The sequence below is a fragment of the Protopterus annectens genome, chromosome 9.part0, assembly GCF_019279795.1.
Source record: "Protopterus annectens isolate FY-2018-M chromosome 9.part0, PAN1.0, whole genome shotgun sequence".
Lineage (NCBI taxonomy): Eukaryota > Metazoa > Chordata > Ceratodontiformes > Protopteridae > Protopterus > Protopterus annectens.
This window is the reverse complement of record NC_056743.1, coordinates 584,568,569-584,589,990: the sequence shown is the minus strand read 5'-3', so window position 1 is coordinate 584,589,990 and position 21,422 is coordinate 584,568,569. Positions and strand designations below refer to the sequence as shown.

At 38.6% G+C, this 21,422-nt stretch overlaps 1 protein-coding gene across 3 annotated transcripts in view; it reads right to left on the bottom strand.

The window, feature by feature from the left end:
- Positions 1 to 421: 421 nt before the first annotated feature.
- LOC122811344 (zinc metalloproteinase-disintegrin-like batroxstatin-2) overlaps positions 422 to 21,422 on the bottom strand; it is a 576,382-nt gene continuing 555,381 nt past the window's right edge. For all 3 annotated transcript variants that reach the window (XM_044083123.1, XM_044083121.1, XM_044083122.1), the window contains 3 exons: positions 18,100 to 18,165; positions 17,712 to 17,777; positions 422 to 821 (listed from right to left, as the gene is read on the bottom strand). In XM_044083123.1, coding sequence (XP_043939058.1) covers positions 789 to 821; positions 17,712 to 17,777; positions 18,100 to 18,165 — 165 coding nt within the window. In that variant the 3' untranslated portion in view covers positions 422 to 788. The remainder of the gene's footprint in view (positions 822 to 17,711; positions 17,778 to 18,099; positions 18,166 to 21,422) is intronic.

Sequence of the window (21,422 nt, the reverse complement as noted above, 5' to 3'; positions counted from 1 at the left end):
ATCAGTAAGTGTATAGTAGTTGGTGTCCATTCAGAATTATTTACAAGACATGTGATGTATACCCTCCCCTCCCCTTTGTAATGATGCAAAAAGGAAGTGTTGTAAACATGTAGAATTAATGTTCAGCCAGTGATGTACACAACAAAATTGGTTATGACTTGTTTTGAAAGCTTCTGGTCTCATTTATTGCTTTGTGTAACTTTGCATCAGCAGTTCAGGAGCTCGTTCTCAGCTGATACTCTTTGCACTGGAATTTCCAAGGGATGCATTCCTGAAGTCTGTTAATTATCTTCCTGGTATGGAAACTGCACAAGGCAGTTTTTAAAGTTGCATCTTAAACTTAAGTGTAATAATCTGCCTGTTGGGTTTCTTAACCCATGTGCATTTAAGTAAAAATGCATTCATTTTCACTACAGTCATATCAGTGCCCCACATAGTTTATTCAAATATATTCAGTGTCACAAAACACAGTAACTCACCATATGAGTAATATATGTCATTACATTTTATATCAGAAGGATCAGCTCCAGTGAATTATTGATCAGGACACACAGTGCAGTCTTCTGTGTCATTTTATTTAAATTAAAGATTGTGCCCAAAGTTTCAGTCAGATTTCCATAATAAAACAGTGGCACAATCATTAAACACTGTTTTAAGCAGAATGTCTGTCTGTCTTTACCTAAGTGAATCTTAAGAGAAGAAATATGCAACTGACAAAATAAGCGTAAGAACAAAATTAGCCACTGAGTAAAGCTATGGTTCATTTCTTCAGGTAATATGAACCATATTCATGTCCTTGGCTTGTTGATGGGTTTCAAGGCCTGTGGGAAAAAAAATTATGTTACTTGACTGTTTTATATTGGTACAGTTACTAACTGAAACCTTATAAGTTGTATAATATAATTTCAGTGTCATCAAACAAGAATGTGAAATACTGATCTTATTTAATAGTTTGCTGCTTTCTTATGGTGGACTGTCTATCGCTATGATTTCTGCTGTTGTTACAAGGGTTATACTGACATCAAATGAAGGAAGACATACCCCTGGGAGTGGTGGACACATAAAAAGGGTCATGATCAATTCTTTATCGAGCATAGAACTCCATGTGCATACTAGTTACTGACGAAAAAAAGCACTAGGTGTTTTTCCAGCTCTAAATCACTTAGCCAGCACTGTCAGAAAAACAGTATAAGACATTGTTTTATGTTACAGAAAGTCAGATTACTGGCACAGACAGCAGGCAGACAGAAATCTGTTTTTAATTATTCCCCTGTTATATGCTGGCCAATACTGAAGTGTGAAAGACTATATATTTTATAGCCTATGTTTCAAGCATGCAGTCACTTTCTCAAATTCCATTCATAAAAGATAAGTCCATAAGACTCAGTATGTAACATAAGTTATACACTGTGGGATTAAGGCTCTGCAAGTGAAAGCTTCAAGCAACAGAAAGATAAATAAATCAAGAACACGTAACTTCAGAGTTAATGACAACCAAAGCTTATTTTAAAGTGATGAGGTCTGGGGAATTCTTTACATGAGACAGCAACATCACAACAAGCACCACTGGTGATTTTGGATTAATGTAATTCTAAAAATGGCAAGCCTGAGTGACCAAAGGCTTTGTTTTAGATGTAGATGAAACATGGTAAAATAAATTCAAGTGGGCCAGTGGATTACTGATGAAGCACAAATTACAGTAAACTGTAAAATGATTATTAACTGTGTTTATTTTGATTTCTAAAATGTAGTGTAAAATCTGGAAACTAATGAATGCTTCCACTGTAAAGATTATTTTGTACTGAGCATGTTGCCATTTGCACTTTTTAGTATGTTAGATGTTAGATGTTTGATGTATATTAGATGTTTCTGTAAATTGCAAACCTGTTACAATCTATTAAACTGTCATGTTATTTAGGCAGTGTACCTAGGAAACCCTGTTGAGCACTGTACCTTAAACGACCAGCTGAAGAATTCCCCTCTCTCCCAGCATTTTTCCCTTCTCTCCCAACTATTGAAACACTATGCAGAACATTTAATTATTTCTATTAAATCCTGTAGTGCTCCTACCCATCTCCCAGTACTCCATAAGGGCTCAAAACAAAAATTCCACGGACGGGTCTATCTTACCTTGTATTATGGTTGTATTTTACTAGCTTTTTCCCTTTAAATTGGCTCCTAAACCTACTGATAGTCTTCTTTCATCTATTGCCCATTTCGCTCTCCTCCCTGCCCCCAATTTCCACCTGCCCCCAGTGGTCCTACCTTTATTACAAACAGTAGCCACTCCCACCTTTCAAACAACCTATAACATCACTACACCTATGCTACCTCCTACAGCTTCTCACTACTATCCCTCCTACTCAGCTAATATGTGCAAACACACCATACCTATACTCACTGCAAGCACACTCCTTGCATACATCACATCTTACCAAACCTCCACCATTCCCGCACTCAACCACTACCAGTGTACCACCACACACACTACCACTCATATCCCACCTCTACTCTACTACTCTCCCATCAGGTCAACAACCTTCCCTATACACTCTCTATATAGACTACATACCACAATACCTAAACTAAAAACAACCCCACAACTTAACATAACAACCCTACCACCATACCTATTACCCACAGAACCCAATCAAAAAATTTCCCTAATAAGCAAGCATATCCAGAAATTGATAAATTATATTCTCATCCATATCCAACCTAGCACTCAGTGGAGACGTTCATCCCCTGGCCCCTCAATCTCCAACCCCTCCCCTCATAATCAGACTACAAACCACATCTTCTCCCAAATCACAGCCAGTAGAAAGCCAACCGACCTCCTTCTGATAAGCCTAAATATTAGAAGTATATGCAACAAGGTACACAAACTCCATGCCACCATAGACTTCTACTCCCCTGATGTAGTGATCCTTACAGAAACATGGTTAAAACTACACATTACCAATAAGCGAATCCTCCCTACTGGTTGCAATATACTAAGAGTAGACTGACTAAACAAAAAAAGGAGGTGGTATAGCTATAATATTTAAACAGCATCTAGACATTCAGATCTTGAAGTTAGCAGCTCCCCAAATAGGTAAGGAAGAAATAATATATACCAACCTTAAAATAAACCCAAATAAAACCCTAAACATAATAGGTTGCTACTTCCCACCTGGTCAAAACATCCCTCCACTTGAAAACCTCCTCAGCTGGACTTCCTACCACCTACCCCAAGAAACTCTAATTCTAGGAGACTTCAACACTGACTGGCAATCCTGTTCTAGCAGCCACCCAACCCATGATGTAAACCTTCATGGCTTCACCATACTAGTCCAGTCACCTACTAGGATAAATAAAAACTCCAACAAACACACTACCTTGATTGGATACTAGTCAATAAGAGCCCCCAGTCATATATAGCAGGCTGCCTATCTGACAGCCAAAGTGATCACTCCCCAACCTTCCTACTAAGAAAACACCTTTATAAAGCGAAACCCATCATCTAACGTCAAATATGCAAAAAAACTAACTTCAACCCCCTCTCATTCAGCTCATCCCTAAAAGTCTGTAACTGGCAACCTCTAAAATACCTCAAACTAGATGACGCAGTTGACTACTTTAATAAAACATTCCTAAGCATCCTTAATTACCACGCCTCCATAAGACGTTCCTGAACTAGAGCCCAACCATCCCCATGGCTACAAAAAAACACTAAGTCTGAAATGAAAAACAGGGATAAAGCCTGGGACAACTGGCACAAAACCAAAAACCCCTCTACTAGGCAAAAATTCCTAGAACTACGCAATAGAACCAAAAAGCTTATAAAACAGAGCAAAATCCAATACTATCAGTCTGCCCTTACCTCCTCCCAACATAACCTTAAACAATTCTGGTCCTCAATAAACTCCATCCTCCACCCAGGTAAAGTAAGTACACCCACTATTAACTTAATTCACTCCTCCGAAAATATTGCTACCTCTTTCAACAATCACTTCACACAAACCGTACTATCACTAGCTAGACAACACAACCTCCCCCCAACCCACACCATCAACTACAACTAACAATCTCCCCACTAGCTTCTCTTTCTCTCCTGTTCCTACCTCCAAAATAAAACAACTATTAACTAAACTTAAACCCACCAGATTAGCAGTAGACAACCTCCAAAGTGAATACCTTCAACTTGCAGCTGATGCTCTAGCCTACTCAGTATCACTCTTTGATTAACAAATTTCTGTCAGAAAGTTATGTTCCCACACTATGGAGTATCACACATAATTAACAGATCTCTGTCAGAAAGTTATGTTCCCACACTATGGAAAGTCTCACACATAATTCCCCTACACAAAGGAGGCCCCTCCACAGATCTAACCAATTACTGCCCCATAGCTATTCTCTCGCCACTCTCCAAAATACTAAAGAGATGCATCCATTCTCAAGTCTCAGATCACTTTTTGCTAACAACCTCCTCTCCAAAACACAACACGGTTTCCGACCTAACCATAGCACCACCACCGCCTTACTCTCTTTCTCTAACACTAGCCTACAAAATAAAAATGCAGGTTACCTCTCCTCAGCTACCTTCCTAGACCTCTCTAAAGCTTTCGACATGGTCCCACACAAACAACTCATCTCTCTTCTCAATAACCTATCCTTCTCTCAACCAGTCATCAACTGGTTTCAGAGTTACCTATCTGACCACCAGCAAGCAGTTGTTTGTCAGGACAACCTATCCCCCCAACTACCAGTCTCCATAGGGGTTCCCCAAGGGTCCATCCTGGGACTCCTACTCTTCTCTATTTTCACCAATAATCTAGCCTCAGCCACAACATATGGCACATTCATACAATATGCAGATGACTCAGCCATTATCTGCACAGCCCACTCCCTACCCGAACTGCAAAAAGTCACACAGGAAGCATTTTCCTTTATTGAAACTTGGTTATCCGATGCCCAACTAATACTCAACCCAAACAAAACAAAATTACTAATCTTCCAACCCACCAAACTTATCCTAGACAGCTCTCACCTTAACATCACAGCAAAAGACAACACCACCATCCATCCTACAGAAAATACCAAATTACTAGGAGTAGAAATAGACAATAAACTGAACTTTGATATTCACATTTCCATGACCATTAAAAAGTGCACAAAAAACTAGGAGCATTATATAGAAATCAGCAACTACTTACCAAAGCAGCTAAAATTTCAGTATCAAATTCTCATCTTATCTCCACCCTACTCTACACCTCGCTAATATTTACTAACCTTAGACAATGCAACCTACATAAGCTTGAAACCTGCTACAACAAAATCGCCAAATTCACCACAGGGGCTTCCTACCATACTCACCACTGTCTCTCACTAGCAGAACTGGGCTGGCTAGAGCTCCCCCACCTCCTTCAATGGTACCAACTCGTACTCGCCCACAAACTAATAAACCAACCAATAAAAGTCCCATCTCTCCAGAATCTACTCCAATCCTACATAACCATGAGACCACTAAGATCCAGCCACAAAAACCTCCTACAGGTCACAAGAGGCAATAACTCTGCTGGAGAAGCATTATTCTCCTGCACTATAGCCAAACTCTGGAACTCCCTCCCATCCTCAATTACCTCTGTAACTTCTTGCACCCACTTCAAATCCTTACTAAAATCACACTTAAAAACTTGCCAGATATGCCCTTGCAACCCCCCCCCTCTAATACCATTCACTCCCCCCACCCACTACCTCTCTCAGCCCCCTATCAACAACCTACTCTTAGCAAGCTTGGCTACTCATGTTCCCACCTACCTACCACATAATACTAACTTCTTGTAGCAACAACTGCTAATGGCTGTTATGTACCTCAAAAACAGATTGTATCAATTGTTCACTGATGAATCTCAACTACATTTGTAACCATGCTGAGTATATGTCACCATATTTTAAAATTGTACTATGTTCTACAGCTGTTTTACATCTATGTTTTATTCTTGTTTTACGTCCTCAGCTGGACTAATGCCTATATTTTAATGATGGTTTTGTAACTGTATAATGTAAGCAATACTTAATGTGAAGCTGTTCTTCCCGGACCTCCGCTGAAATGGACCTGTGTCCAGTCGGACTCTCCCGGTCAACAAATGTAAATAAATAAATAAATAAATTTGTACCACTTATGGTACTACAGATATGGACATTCATTTGAACTATGAAGATATAATCTGATTTTTGTAAAAAGGTCCAGGATGCAACCACTGGAAGTTAGACTGCAGACTTCCAGAACTTCACTGTATTAAATGAGTGTGTCTTTTTTATGTGAGAAAGATACTTAACAAAGCTGTCATTATCTGAGTTTTGGAGCATAGTCATGGCACCCCATGTATTACATACACACACTCCCACACTAAAAGACAGATACGGACAGATGCACGCACACTTACATATACCTACTTAATTTACTTATTTCAATCTCAGTATTTTTCTTTCATTCTTTAACACCTAATGTGTGGCTTAAGGCATAAAATGGCCTTAGTTTTGTAGGCCTCTAGTGTCTGAAAAAAGCCATGTTTGACTAGCTTCACTCTACAATGCAAGGAGTCTGGGTAGAAAGACTGGGGGTATACAAGCAGTACTTGGGAGGGGAGGAAGAATACTGCTGATATCACTGAAACATGGCTAAATGGTAAGAGGGGGCATGACATGATACGTAAGTGCCTTGGTCTGGTCCTTTAAGGAATGACACAAATGCAAATATGGGGGGGTCATAGTAGTCTACATGAAAAGTAGCAGACATAAAGTGAGAGTGGAGGAAGCACTCCAAACCATGAATGGGGTAGGGGTACAGCCAGGGTTAGAAGTCAAGTTCCCTGGCAGTTATGGTACAGAAAGTGGGGGCAGCTGGTGGATTGAAACACTAGACACAACAAGAAAAGAGGATGAGGGACTGGAGAAGAGAACAAACAAGTGTGTAGGGAGAAAATGATAATACTCTTGTGGTCACAAAGTCTAGCACGAGCAGACCTGGAGATTCCAAGCTGCAGGACACAGAAGCAGTAGAATAAGACTGATGTCTTAGACCACGAGGAGGTCAGTAAACTGGTGCAAAAGGGTGCCAGAAAGGATAGTTCTCTAGATGTGATCCTAACCAATGCAGTAGATGTTATGGATGGCCAGGTTATGACAAGGTTTGACAACAGTGATCATGGCACTGTGTTGGTTAGAGTGGGAGAAAGGTAAGAATTAAATAAAAAGTTGACAGTTTGAGATTTTAGAAGAATGGGTTATGCTGTACTGGGGCAGGGGGTCAAGAATGAGTTACGAGGCTGGGATACAACAAGCTATGGAAAAGGGCCAGGCATGGAATACTCAGGGCTATGGAAAGTTTGTGAACAAAAAGTCAAAAAAGTTAGAAAGGGATGAACGTTAGTGTGCCTACACGTGGATGTGTGGAGGGCAATTAGGGCAAAAGATAAGGCCTACAAAGGTAGAGAGAGAAGGGGCAGTGGTAGTGGAGGAGGTACAGAACAAAGGTATAACTAAAAACATCAATATAGTAGTAGCAGCAAAATGTAAAATATGAAAGGGGTTAGCAGAAGTGATCAAGAATCAAAGTGAGGGTTTCTTTAGGTAATAATAGAAAGAAAGTGTGAGTGAATAGAACTGGCCAGACTGAGCAATGATGGGAGAGAGATCAGGGAAGACCAGGAAAAAAAACAGACATACAGAATGAATGTTTTGCTTTAGTCTTAAAAAAAAAGACAAGTAAGGGGGGTGTTGACATGATAGGCCAGAATGGAAAAGTCCAGTTTTACAAATACATTATCACTATAACTTGATAGGTGAGTATCAGTGCAAGACTTCACCAAGATTTTAATGTGGTCCTGTCCAAGGGCTTGCTGGGTATCTGCAGGGTTAGGAGCTGGACCCAGACTGAGTAAATTGACAGTTAAAGGGCAGGAGACAGAGGGTTAAGGTGAGGGTGACAATGTCGGGAATAAGAAAAATGACTAATACAGTATGGCAACAATTAGTCCTGGGCACAATACACTTTAGTATGTTTGTCTAAATTGTCTCAGAAACATCCATTGAATCAGAGAGAAAAGATTGTCCTCCTTAATGATAGCAGATGAAAATGCATAGCAGTGTGTGGGGGGTGTAGAATATAAGGAAGGATTAAGAAAGTCAAAGTACTGTCCTTGAGTTACAATAATTCCAGTGTTAAATGTCAACTCAGTAGAGCAGAACTTAAGGTAACAGAGAAGAGAAAAGATAAAGAGGTGTTGATCACACATGGACTGAGATCTGCAGCAGAAGCAAAATGAATGCCAGTGTGTATTCTCAGGTACAGACTCCAAAGGCTAGGGTTTGATACTATGTGTCCAGTAGACCCTGGTCAGACCATACAGTTCTGGAGGCCAAATAATGAGAGGAAGATCAGGCTGATGGACGGAGCCCAGACCAGAGACAAGGTAGATACAGCTGTCCTGATCAGGGACCAGAACAGACAAGAGAGGACATTCTAGGCTGCATGAGATCATGTCAGGGAGATGTGAAATAGGTAATTTTGAACAGAAGGGGCAGTGACAGCAGGAAATAGGCACAGGCAGTAGGAAACAACTATTTTCTTGCATGTGCTGAAATACTCCTTCACAGAGAGAGTTGTGAACCCTTGGAAAGAACTACTGGAATGGGGGAGTGAAGAGGGAATGGAAGTATACAAAAGAGTATGAGATAGGTAAAGAAAGGATGAGTAGTAAAGTATGGAGGTAAAAACAGTAAAAGCACTTAAAGATCATGTCTAACACATTTGCCGCACATGTAAAAAAAACCTTACCTTGAAACACAGCAACATCTTTGTGCTGGTGCTCACCCCTTTATAAAAAATGAAGTGGTTTAGTCCAAGCAAAAATAAAATAAATAAACTTTTAAAATAATCACGAAGTGTGGAAGTCTAGAGTAAATGTCCTTATGTTCTGTTCTTCTGACTGGGACATTCACTGCATGGTAATGATGCCATTTTGGCGGCTCACAGAAACTAGCAATAATTTCTATGAATAATAAGCCTCAAGATTAAATTTTTGCTCTGCTCTTGATTCTTTTATTGTGGAACAGTTGTGTGTGTTTGTGTTTTGGGGGAAGGGCATTAATTATTAAAGAACTGTAAAGTATTTTTTTCATAAAGACAGTTCCTTACAATTGTTTTCCAATTAACACATTATGTAGTAATGGAGTGTTTCCCTGAATGACATCAGTACATCTAGGCAGGATATACTGACTGAAGCAAGACAAGCTGCATTTAGTGCCACTTGTATGTTAAGACTTTTGCACAAGTATGGCAGATGTAATAGACATGAGGCTGGATTCATGAACACCTACATCAAGTGCACACTAAGTGCACACTGTTCTGCGTGAATTGACAACATAAGCATAACTCCCACCTTCTTCCTCCTAAATTTAGTTTTCCTACTGATTTTCTTGCAGCATTAAATATCGAGGAGGATTTATAAAAGTTACTGCAAAGTATAGACTATGTGTACACTTAGTATGATCTTTCTGAGTGAATAGACAGGAGAAAACATGTGGTACAGATGTTCTTGAAAGTAGATTGTGTACACTTAGTGCAGGCATTTATGAATCTAGCCTATGATCTTTAAATGTCAGCCTAAATAGGCTCATTGTCTCCTTCTTTTGTCAAGCAAAAGTAAAGTAACATAACAAGATGGACAGCAGCAGCAGAAGGAGGTCCTCATGCAGGCCACAAACCAAAGGATACAGAAGGCACAAGAGATGGCCAACAAGAATGTCAGCTATACTCATTAAAGAAGACAATGGCAAAGAGGTAGTTCACTAAAGAGTGCCAGTTGTTTGCAGATGTTGTGGTACAATAAAGGTCTGTGGTTTGCTTTTAGGGATGATCTGTCCAAGCCTGCAATGTTTCTAAAACTGATCCAGGCCTTCAAAATGGAACTAACTCATGTTTACAGGTTTAAATACTTAGGCTTATGGCTAGTCTCCTCTCTTGTATTTAACATACTCATAAATGCTGTAGTAAATAAAGTATTACAACAGTATATGTTTTTATATAAATCAGCCTTTGAACACGAAAGGCTATATAAAGAAAAGGTATCATGTTAATTGCAAGACTCAGACTGCGCATTAACAGTCCTGCCCTTGCATACTACTGGCAACACCCAGTTATTCCAGATAACTATTGTTTTTATTTTAGTGTCCAGGTCAGGAGAACATTGAACATCATTACTTGACAATCCAGAAGAAAAAGTGGTTGTCTATGACAGTCAGTGACATTTTCCTATTAAATATTCTGGTATTTAAATTACTGTACCATTTTTCAGTAGACAGCCATCATTGCTCTAATGTTCCCTGACCACCATGTGCAGAGATCAGTACTTCGAAACATTGCATATTTACATTAGTACTGAGTAAGAAGTCATTTACAAAATGTGTACTTGAAGCTGGAATAACTCACTAGTGAATACTAGAATTTAACTAAACCTTTTCACCTTCAACACTCAAAAAATTAAGAGCACACCTATATGAGCCTAAAAGTGTCCATGTTACAATGATCATGGCTGAGATCCAATGTTATTTTACTCTCCCTACACAATAAAGTAGACAAACAATTCATTTCTGTGTTGTGAAATGTATAATTTTACATATTTTTCTAGCCTTTTAATGATTATAACAACGCTATTGCATATTTAAATTTTATGTGCAATAAAAGCTGGCTGAAAAGGGTCTGTTAATTAAGATAATCATCTTGTTGTCAACTAACAAGTAAACTAAGTATTTCACAAGAAGGTGGCAACTGAGATTGGCAATGGTGATACAGTACTATATTAACACTCAGAAGAGAGCTCTACCCTGTAAATACTCTAAATATTGTATACATTTTTTTTCTAAGATGCTTGAAATATTGTGAATGATGTTTATGGCTACCCCTTTTCTACTTTTGATACGCATTTTTGTTATTGTATAATGGATGAAGTATTTTCTCTTTTGATATTAATTTTCTTATTGTATTACTTACGTTGCTCCTCTGAAGTGCAGGTGGCGGCTGAAATGGGTTATTTGATCAGTTCACTTACCCAGTTACTAAATTTGAGATAAATAAAATAAAATAAATAAACCGAGTTGTTAGCGTTTTTCCTGAAATGAGGAAATAGAAATATGGGATGAATAACTGAAGAATTGATACATACTATTTAGGTCAGGTAATACATGGGAAGCTGGTATTATAAACAACCAGATGTAGGGAAAAAAAGATCACGGAGAGACATTTGATACTGAAATGCTTTCCACCAATAATATTTTTATGGCAGACTAAACGAAAGTGTCTGAAAATGCTGCAGTATAGTCCGTGTCTTATTTGCAGTATGACTGATTTAGGGAAGTCAGGCTTGTTTGTGAAACAGCAGTGACTGACATCGATACAGATGATCCTTAGTTTGTGAATGCGGGCCCCCCAGAGGACTGACTTGCTGTAGTACTGTGGATTTTCCCTTTCCCCATCATACCTCTCATCCTCTTAGAATAAGAAATCTGGACAAAGCCATAAATGAAAGTGGGACAAAGGCCCAAAAATAGGGACGATTTTTAAATATTGCTCTTACAAACTTTGAAAATTGATAGAATAACAGGTTTTGCATTAGCGTGAATTTTCTGAAGGATATAGTTGTGAAACTCAAATGTCTGCCATTATTTTCTAACTTCAGTCTTTAATGATTTGCCACAAATTTGCCAAAAAAACACAATTGTATGAAAAATGGACCAAAAATATGAGGGACAAATCTGGACATTCTGCGAAAATGTGTACAGTTGAGAGGTATGTTCTTCATGAGAATGCAACCTGAGTTGGTGTATGTATATATATATATATATATATATATATATATATATATATATATATATATATATATATATATAGCAGGGGGAGAGGAGTTGCAAGGGGGTTACACCCCCTGCAAAAATCCTTTTTGGTCTGTTTTTTTTTTCTTTCTTTCTTTCTTTCTTTTTTTTTAGTTTAGAGAATATTGTTTGCTTTCCAGGTTTCACACACTCATGATCAATCTTTTGTGAGTCAGCCACAGATGAGTTAGCATCTTTTCAGGGACTGTTGATTCAGACATGACACCAGCAACCAAGCCACAGCTATGGATTATTCCAAGGCATTTATGGGAAATGATAATCAAAGATATAAGGAATGGCTGAAACTGCATTAAGCACATAATTGATGAGGAAGGATTTACCATTTTGTAATGGACAGGTAATGATGTTAATGACAGATGATTTAACCAAACAGCTAGAAGCCAATGCAGCATTTGTGAAACAGCAGAAATTTTCCAGACAAAAGCAGAGAGATATACAGCAGTACTGCGCTATTACCAGCAATGAAGGAATGGGAAGACTGAAAAAAACACTCTTACCATTAAGTTAATGTTGCAGAGATGGTGTCCAAAGCAATCAAAAAGCTAAATACACTATGGCTCATGGGCCTGAAACTTTTCAAAGGAACATGAGTGCCCTCCAGATGTCTGTCTTCTGAGGATGTCTCCTCAGTATTGACTTCCCACAAGGCATTTCCCTTTTGAAAACACAGCCTGTACTTATTCTGTGAAATGAAGCTTCAGATGGTTTAAACTAACAAAACGCAGAAGAACCCCCCCCCTCACAAACATCTGCAAAGATCAGCATGTAGCTCCTTTGTTTAGAGTGATATATTTTATTCATTTCTATGGGATTACAGCAATAAATGAAATGCAGCAAGCTAACAAAATAGAAAATGATGCATGCCATAGATGGTGCATGGGTACACCTGACCACTGTGAGGCAGGTTGCCTTCAGCTGCACAATAACCAAGTGCTTGTTATGTATATGTAAGTACAAGGTAATCAGTCTGTAGACCATTAGAAGTCTAGCTAAAAACTCCCATTCAGCCTTAAGGAAAGCAAGACAAGATACACCAGGGGAGAATTTAGGGCTGGACATCCAGTTGTCTGGGTTTACCTTGAAGGAGACAGAGGTGCAACTCTGTTTGACATGGAGTGGAAGTTTGTTCCAGAGGTGACGCATAAGTTAGGATGTAAATCTATCATGCCAACATGTCTTAATAATCTGTTGATGAAGGAAGGTTTACTTCTTTTAACCAGGTATTTGAGGTACCATTTATTCTGAGAAGGAATAGGAAATGGATGAAACTTTCATGGCTCTGAAGGCTAGACACAGATCTCCACAGAGGAGTCTATAAGAAACTGAATATAAAGAGAAGACTGCTAGTCTGCCTTGATAACAAAGATTTTTGATGCTACTGATCTTTTTAGTTATGAATCTCTGAGGTCTCTCCAAGTTGAGTCATATGTTTAGACAAATACATGCCAAAAGGTGCACTATATTCAATAATAGATCTAATGAGACATGCATAAAATGGAATTAAGACTTCTTTGAATCTATTGGAGATGCCTTTGGAAATTAAATGAGCCAGGTAGAAGGCTTTCCTAACAACTGTGGAGACATAATGGACAAATGATAAGGAATTATCAACAAAAGTGGCTACATTTCTTACAACAGTGTCTGACTAGAGGGGTGTGCTATCTATATGGCATTTGACAATGTTGTGTTTACTAACATAAAGTATGCAATATTTTTACAGATTTATTTTAAGCCATTGTATTTGCACCAGTTGTTAACATAGTCTTAGCCATGTTGCAGCAATTGTGACTCAGTGCAATATTGAATAGCAGCCAATAGACAGCCATCTGCACACTTAGATAACCATAGGCCAGGAGTGTTGGTCGGAAGGTCTGAGAAATTGATGCCAGAGGACCCAGCAATGAGCCCAGTGGTAAACCACTGGTAACCTTTTAGCTTTCTACATTGTTTTCCTAAATGTGTTTGCTCACTACACTTTGTAGCATTGTGTGGGGATATGGACTGCATGTGATTTAGTTTACTTTGAAATCCCAACAGCAGGAGGAGAAGAATCATTTATTTTTTTTATCTGATTACTTTTTCTCAGGCTTAAATTGGACTTGGAATCAGAATAATAAGTAGGTGTTTGCACCCCACAAAAATGTTTTCCTTGATTTTATTTTTATTTTTATAATTCACAAAGCTACTTCCCAATTCAATGCATATGTGCTCATGTGGTATGTACATGAGGGAATGTGCAGTTGTTACTGTGCAAATGTTTTTAACGTAGTTTGGTTTTATAGGTTCATAGGTTCATACTAGGCTATCTGCCCTAGGGCATTTATAAGCCTAGCCAGAGTGTGTGTGGCTTTCACCACCCCTTAGGATGAGAATACTATACCCATTAGTTTGCTGTGCCTCTGTCCAGCAGTGACACAGAGATGATTCCCGGGGTAAACCTACGATCTCCCATCCACTCGTCAAGATTTCTCTTGAACAGAGTCAGTGAGGGGCTCTGCCTCACATGGACTGGGATTCTGTTCCACAGTGTAGGGAGTCTATGGGTGATGAATCTGTCCCTCCAGCACGTCCTATTTATATCCGTGTTGAGGTTTAAGTCTCTTGCTCTCGTGGCTCTGGTGGATTTGGATTTTTTGAGGCGGAGCATGTACATTAATTCCGGGTTGGACATGGCCTTGTATGTCAGGCACAGATCACCTCTGAGCAGACGGTATGCGACTGAATAGAGCTGGAGCTTCTTCAGTCGGGCATCGTATGACATATGTTTGAGCCCCTTTATCCTTTTGGTGAGGAACCTTTGGGGTCTTTCCAACTGCTGCAGGTGTCGGGTAAGGTACATTCCGAATGGGGCGTTGTACTCAATCATTGATCTGATAAGTGAAGAGTACAGGGGTACAATGACCTCTCCTGATCTGGATGTGAATCCCTTCATGATCAGGTGGGCAATGTAGAAGGTCTTCCTAACCACTTTGGCAATGTGAGTGTCAAGAGAGGTTACTGTCAACTTGGGTCCCCAGGTCCCTGATAACTTCTTCCGTGTTTAATGGATTACCACCTATGGGGTAATTAGGGGTTACCTTGTTTTTCCCAAAGGGTATGACTATACATTTTTTGGCATTTAGCTTAAGGCCATGGCTCTGGCACCAGTTATCCATTTCTATGAGACCTCTCTGGAGGATGTCTGTGTCTGATGGAGTGTCAATTATGGTGCCCAGTTTGCAGTCATCTGCAAATTTTGTCAGCCACAATCCCCCTATGTTTGCCTGCACTTCAGAAAAATAAATGCCGAACAAGAGGGGGCCCAGGACTGAGCCCTGTGGGACACCGCTCGTGACCGGCTTAGAGTCTGACATGGCACCAGCAACTCTAACCCTGTGTGTTCTGTCCTTGAGCCAGTTTGCAACCCATCTTGTGACATATGGGTTTACATCTAAGCTGGTGAGTCTTTCTATGATGCCCGAGTGGGGTATTGTGTCGAATGCTTTTGCTAGGTCAAGGTAGGCTGTGTGAACTGCCTTACCCTCATCAATGGCCTTAGTGACTGTTTCGAAAAAGTCGACCAAGTTCAAGAGGCAGGATCTGCCCTTGACAAAGCCAAATTGGGTAGAATCCAGTGTCTGTAGGTCCCCAATGTCTTTATTTATGAGTTCCATTATGATCCTCTCCATAGCTTTGCAGACAAGGCTCATCAAGCTTATGGGGCGGTAATTTCCAGGGTCCGTAGAAGCACCGCCTTTGTGGAGTGGGACCACAGTTGCCGTAGATCAATGACATGCATTTTATATAGCAAGAGGCCACTGAATCTTATTGTCCATGGAGGTATGATTTACATGAGATGTAATGGTGTAGGTAATTAATTACATGCAGGAGGAGGAGGAACATTTGAAAGTGCTTTTCATGCCTAAGAATTGAAAACTACATTATACCAGCATAGGTGGAGCTAAACATGGCTGTGAAAGAATATTTAATGAGGTATGCTATATTGCCCACTCATTTCAGATTAATGCAGTATCATATAAACACAAGGAAGGTTTGTTAGTTGAGGGGATAAAAACCTCAAAAATCGGGATGCTGATAGCTTATATGACAACATGGATGGTTTCATCAAAGCACACCATAACTTCATCCATTCACAGCCTAAAGATCAAATAAGTGACTCTCTAAGTGTTTTGATGTGCGAGTTGTATGTCATATACCTTCTAACTAATATTCCTTATTCCAAAGTAACCAACATTGGCATAAGTTGTATTACTTACCACTGAATTGCCGTATATGCCCCATGTTTGTAAAAAAATGCATGTTGGTGAAGTCAGTTTTTACAAACTGACTCTATGACCTTGAATAACAAAGTAGTAACACAAAAGGAAAGTCCCAAAACAAGGGCACAGGCAAGAAACAATCAAATCCAACGGCAAATGCACACCACGAACTGAAGAATCCAGCACAGCAACAGGAACAATTCAAGGCAGGACACCAAGATAATCCACCACAACGAAATTTGACTCTGATGATGCCTTGTAAGGTGAAAGCGCTAAGTCTCTTAATAAATTTCGTTGTGGTGGATTATCTTGGTGTCCTGCCTTGAATTGTTCCTGTTGCTGTGCTGGATTCTTCAGTCCGTGGTGTGCATTTGCCGTTGGATTTGATTGTACCTTGAATAACAAATTTGTGTCTCAACAGGTTTTAGATTCTGCCTACCCTGTTTGCTTGTGCACATTCATTTAAACATGTTATTCTATCATCATTTTATGAATACAATCCAGAATGCTAGTTTGATTCAGTAAACACATGGCTGTGGCTATTTCCACCAATCAATAAACAGTGAGTGCCATCTTTTTTTAAAGTAAGAAAAAGAATGGACTTTCTCTTGTCCTTCGACAGGTATATAAATAATTAAACTAAGTAGAAATCACTGAGCATTTTGAGTAATTATCCATGAGTGGTAACTTCATTTGGTCATCGCTTTAGAACAATATCTGCCTTTAAAAGTTATGTCTACTCCTTACTAGATAGTGTGACAATATTATTAAGTAAAACCAAAGTAAAAAAAGAGAAAAGTGCTTTAAAAACGACTAATAACCATCCAAAACAAAGCACTCAGGAACCAGCGTAGCAAAGCCACCAACAAAGCGTAAATAGGAGCAAAAAAGCTGATTTTATTTTAACGTTTACAAAACACCACATTTTCATTCTAGTATATCCAGGACTTCATCAGAAATAAAAATGCATTGTGTTCCTTCCTTATATTATTAAGTGGTATGCAATGATAGAAGGAGAGAGAGGAACTGACGAAGTGCTCATGGACTGCAGAGTATAGTAAAACGGATAATTTCACATTACGGACTTATTTTGGCAAGCATCCAAAAAATGAGGCAAGTAGCATATGCAAGGATAGAAACAATTAAAATGTAACACACACACACACACACACACACACAAAATTTAATGCTCATCTTCCTAGATATGAGATTAAGTAACACAATCATTTTGGTTAATTTGCATGGTAGTAGTCTACAAAATAGTTACTTAGGACAAGTACAAAAGATGTAGTATGATGGTTTGTGGCATACTAGAACAATCAGTGTACACACACACACACACACACACACACACACACACACACACACATACACATAGATATATGTTTTGGGTTTGCCATACTGCAAGACACAAGTCTATAACTCCAGCTAATAATACAAGGAAGGTAACCATTTTCAGAATAAACTGTTCATTTACCTGACCACTTTGGCATGCATTAAATAATGTTATGTTATTACCTGCACAGGATATACTGGCTTGTTGGTTGATATAGGAGGTGGTGGAGGTTTATATGCTGGCCTTATCTGCAGAAAAATGAAAATAGAAACATGAGTTATGAGACAGAAGGCTCACTGGCAGCAAGCTAGATAATGCATTTCTGAACACTTTCTTTGGATTATCTTACAAAGAATCAATGAGTTATATAATTATTATCAGTAAACTGAGGAACATGTTCCATGATAGCAAAATCTAAGAATTCTACATTAAATCTGTATAAATACTCTTCTCAGTTTTAGTAAATCAGTGAATTAATGGCAATTGAATTAACATTCCCAAAGCTAATGCAACAGTGAACTGACCTATAATTTCATAAAATGCAACATAGGTTTTCAAAGTGGTACTTACATTAGATGGTTGTGAAGGTGCTAAAACTGGTTTTGGAGCAGATGGTGGGACAGGTGGTCTTACATTCTTTGGAAAATAAAAGTAAACAGGATAATAAGTAAAAGGAAAATAGTGCACTGACGTATTTAAACATACTACTTAAAAATGACAAGAAACTAAGAAGTATTATTTAGGTTAATATGCAATAAATGTATAAAAAATATTTTTAAACAGGGTGTGTCTTGGGAAAACCAATTAAAAGGTGATTTTCCAGAGCTTTTGATTTTAAGATTTGCTTTCATCCAAGAGCACAGCCAATTAAAATTGCACTTCAGTGGACAGAGTTTACTACAAATAGAATATCCCTTGTCTTGAGGTATAAGAGTTCAGTGTTGATTACTTAAGAAGGGGTATCTGAGGTGCAGTCCCTGTTTGTTGGAAGTCAGGGTCTATCCCCCCAATGAAAAAACTTGTTTTTCCCAGTTGAATACCATTTGTTTCATATGAAATGGCATTCAAATGAACATTTTTGTGGCAAGATGACCTACTGCAGTTGCCACCATTTAATCTAACTATCCATGATGACTTTCATACAGAAAATGTTTCATTAGAATGCCCGCAGGAAATGGAAAACAAAAAATGTGCCCTCAGTTTAGTAGAAAATGAGCTAAGAGAAGATTTACATGATTTAATAGACATATTAAGATCAATGACAGAAATAGACTGCAGAAGGTCAATAAAACCCAAAAGGTCAGGAGTTTGATAAAACAAATAAACACACTAATTAGGACTGTCCATAGAGATCCATGCAGTATAACAAAAGTAAACAGGATATATTACTGTACAGCTAAATTAATAACTGATAAAGTTCTACCACAAGAACACAGGTTAGTGAGTGAATGGAAGGGGAAAAATCAAAGGCCATCATGGAAATATTGAATAGAGAAAACTACAAAGCAATTAAGATAAGAAGTGTCCCTGTTAGAAGAATATAAAAGAGGGAACAGATCAACAAAAATACTAAGAAAGATGTTGTTGCTGTCTTTCGGCTTTTCCCGGTTAGTGGTTGCCACAGCGGAACTCCGGTCCGCTAATGATTGGCAGTAGATTTTCACGAACGCCGAGGTGCCAGCTCGACGTTCAACCTTCAATGAAGGCACGCCCATTTACGCATGTCTTTTGAATGCCCACCCAACCGCGGAGAGGACATGCAGACTCCACACAGAAGGCACTCCCCGCACTCATGTGCAGTATTAGAACAGACCAGGATCTATCATGCACTATTGCAAATAACAAGCTAAAAATTGCAGCACAGGTGGAAAACTTAGATGACACACAGATAAATATAAAGGAAAAGTACAAAATAAGCAATTTATTGATGACCCAAAAAAGTTTTATAGAGAATTGGGAAGCAAGGTAAAAGAATTTGAAAGATCACCAAAAAAGAAGAAATAGATACATTTTGGAGAAGTATCTATGAAGATCCTGTGGAACATAACAAAGATGCTAAATTGATAGAAGAAGTAAAAGAAAGAAAGAATAAGAAGTTTAAAGGTACAGGATATGAAATGGGATGAAGTAACAGTCAGAGAGATTGAAACAAAGTTAAGAAAAGCCTCTAATTGGAAAACCCCAGGCCCAGATGCAGTACCTAACTTTTGGTTAAAAGTATTAACATCTTTGCATAAAGATTTAGTCATGAGTAAGAACTATTTATATGGGCACCCTGAGCAGACATCAACCTGGTTAACAACAGGAAAAATAATGCTCCTACAGAAGAGTGAATCTGCAAATTACCCTAAAAATTATAGACCAATAACTTGCCTTCCGACAATGTATAAATTATACACGAGAACTGATGCTGACAGTGTTTATAGTCATTTAGAAGAAAATTATGGCAGTAGAACAAAAGGGCAATAAAAGAAAGTCATATGGAACAAAGGATCATTTGTTATTAAGTAAAGTCACAGTGCAGAACTGTAAAAAGGGGAAGATTCTAAGTATGGCATGGGTTGAGTACAAGGCATAAGGGTTAAGGTGCTTACCTTATAGACCCAAGGTGCAGAGTTTGATTCTCACATGGGGTAATTGGCTAGGCTTAAAATGGTCCATAAGGACAGTTAGCCTAGTACTAGTCTATGAACCTATGAACCACATTCTTGGATAAATGAGTGCTTAAACATGTATACACCCTATACTGATCAACTACAATACAGTAACCATGAAACAGTGGCAGACAACTTTACGATTAAGCCATGATAAAGGACAAACTATTATCCCAGGGATAAAAAGTCAAAGGGGATATTCCAGGGTTACTCTCTGTCATCACTGCTATTCTGCCTTACCCTTAACCCATTAAGCTGTCTACTTAACAACTTAGGCCATGGCTATAATTTGGCTCCTAGAAAACAACAAAGTGTAAAGATTTCTCATCTTCTGTTTGTCGATGATTTAAAACTGTATAGCTCATCAGATGACGAACTGAAAGTACAACTGCAAGTTGTCAAAACTTTTTCAGATGATATAAGAATGTAATTTGGTCTTCATAAATGTGCAAAAGTAACCTTTAAAGCAGAAGAGCTGCAGCACTAGGAAAACATCAGTTTGGGACAAGAATGTGATATAAAAGAACTTGAGCAAGAGGGAGTGTATAAATATTTGGGAAATGATGAAGGATCAACAATAAAACATGAATAAATGTGAATAAACTTAGTAAGGAATACTTTAGAGACTTAATACTGAAAACAGTGTTGACATGTAGAAACAAATACAAGCTATAAACCAATTTGCTCTTCCTGCCCTAACTTAAAGTTTTGGAGTGCATGACTGGCCCCAAAATGTGTAGGATAGATTAGATAGGAAAACAAGAAGGATGCTTCATGCTCACCAAATGGTTTATAAAAATCAGTGCATTATATATTCCCCGTTCTGAAGGAGGGATGGGCCTCGTTGAAACTGATTACATGTATAGATCTGCAATCCTGGGACTCCACACATATCTGCCAACCCTACAAGACCCAAATGTAGTGGAAGTTTTGAAACATGAGGAGAATAAATCTAAGATGACGTCTCTGCTTAATTTAGGAGAAGCATATCGACGTCAAGCAGGAATGGAAATCAAACCAGAAGTAGATAAAATCAGACAGCAACTGAATGTGCCAAAAAAAAAGAAAAAAGAAAGATGTGGAAAATGCATAAATATAGTTACAAGAATAGAAAACTTCTGGAAGAACCTCATGTTGTTCAGGAATGAATGCAAGAATGGTTAAGGAGAGGTGAATTCAAACCAACAGATGAAAGGTTAATATTGGTGGCCCAAGATAGTGGGCTACGTACATGCTGGT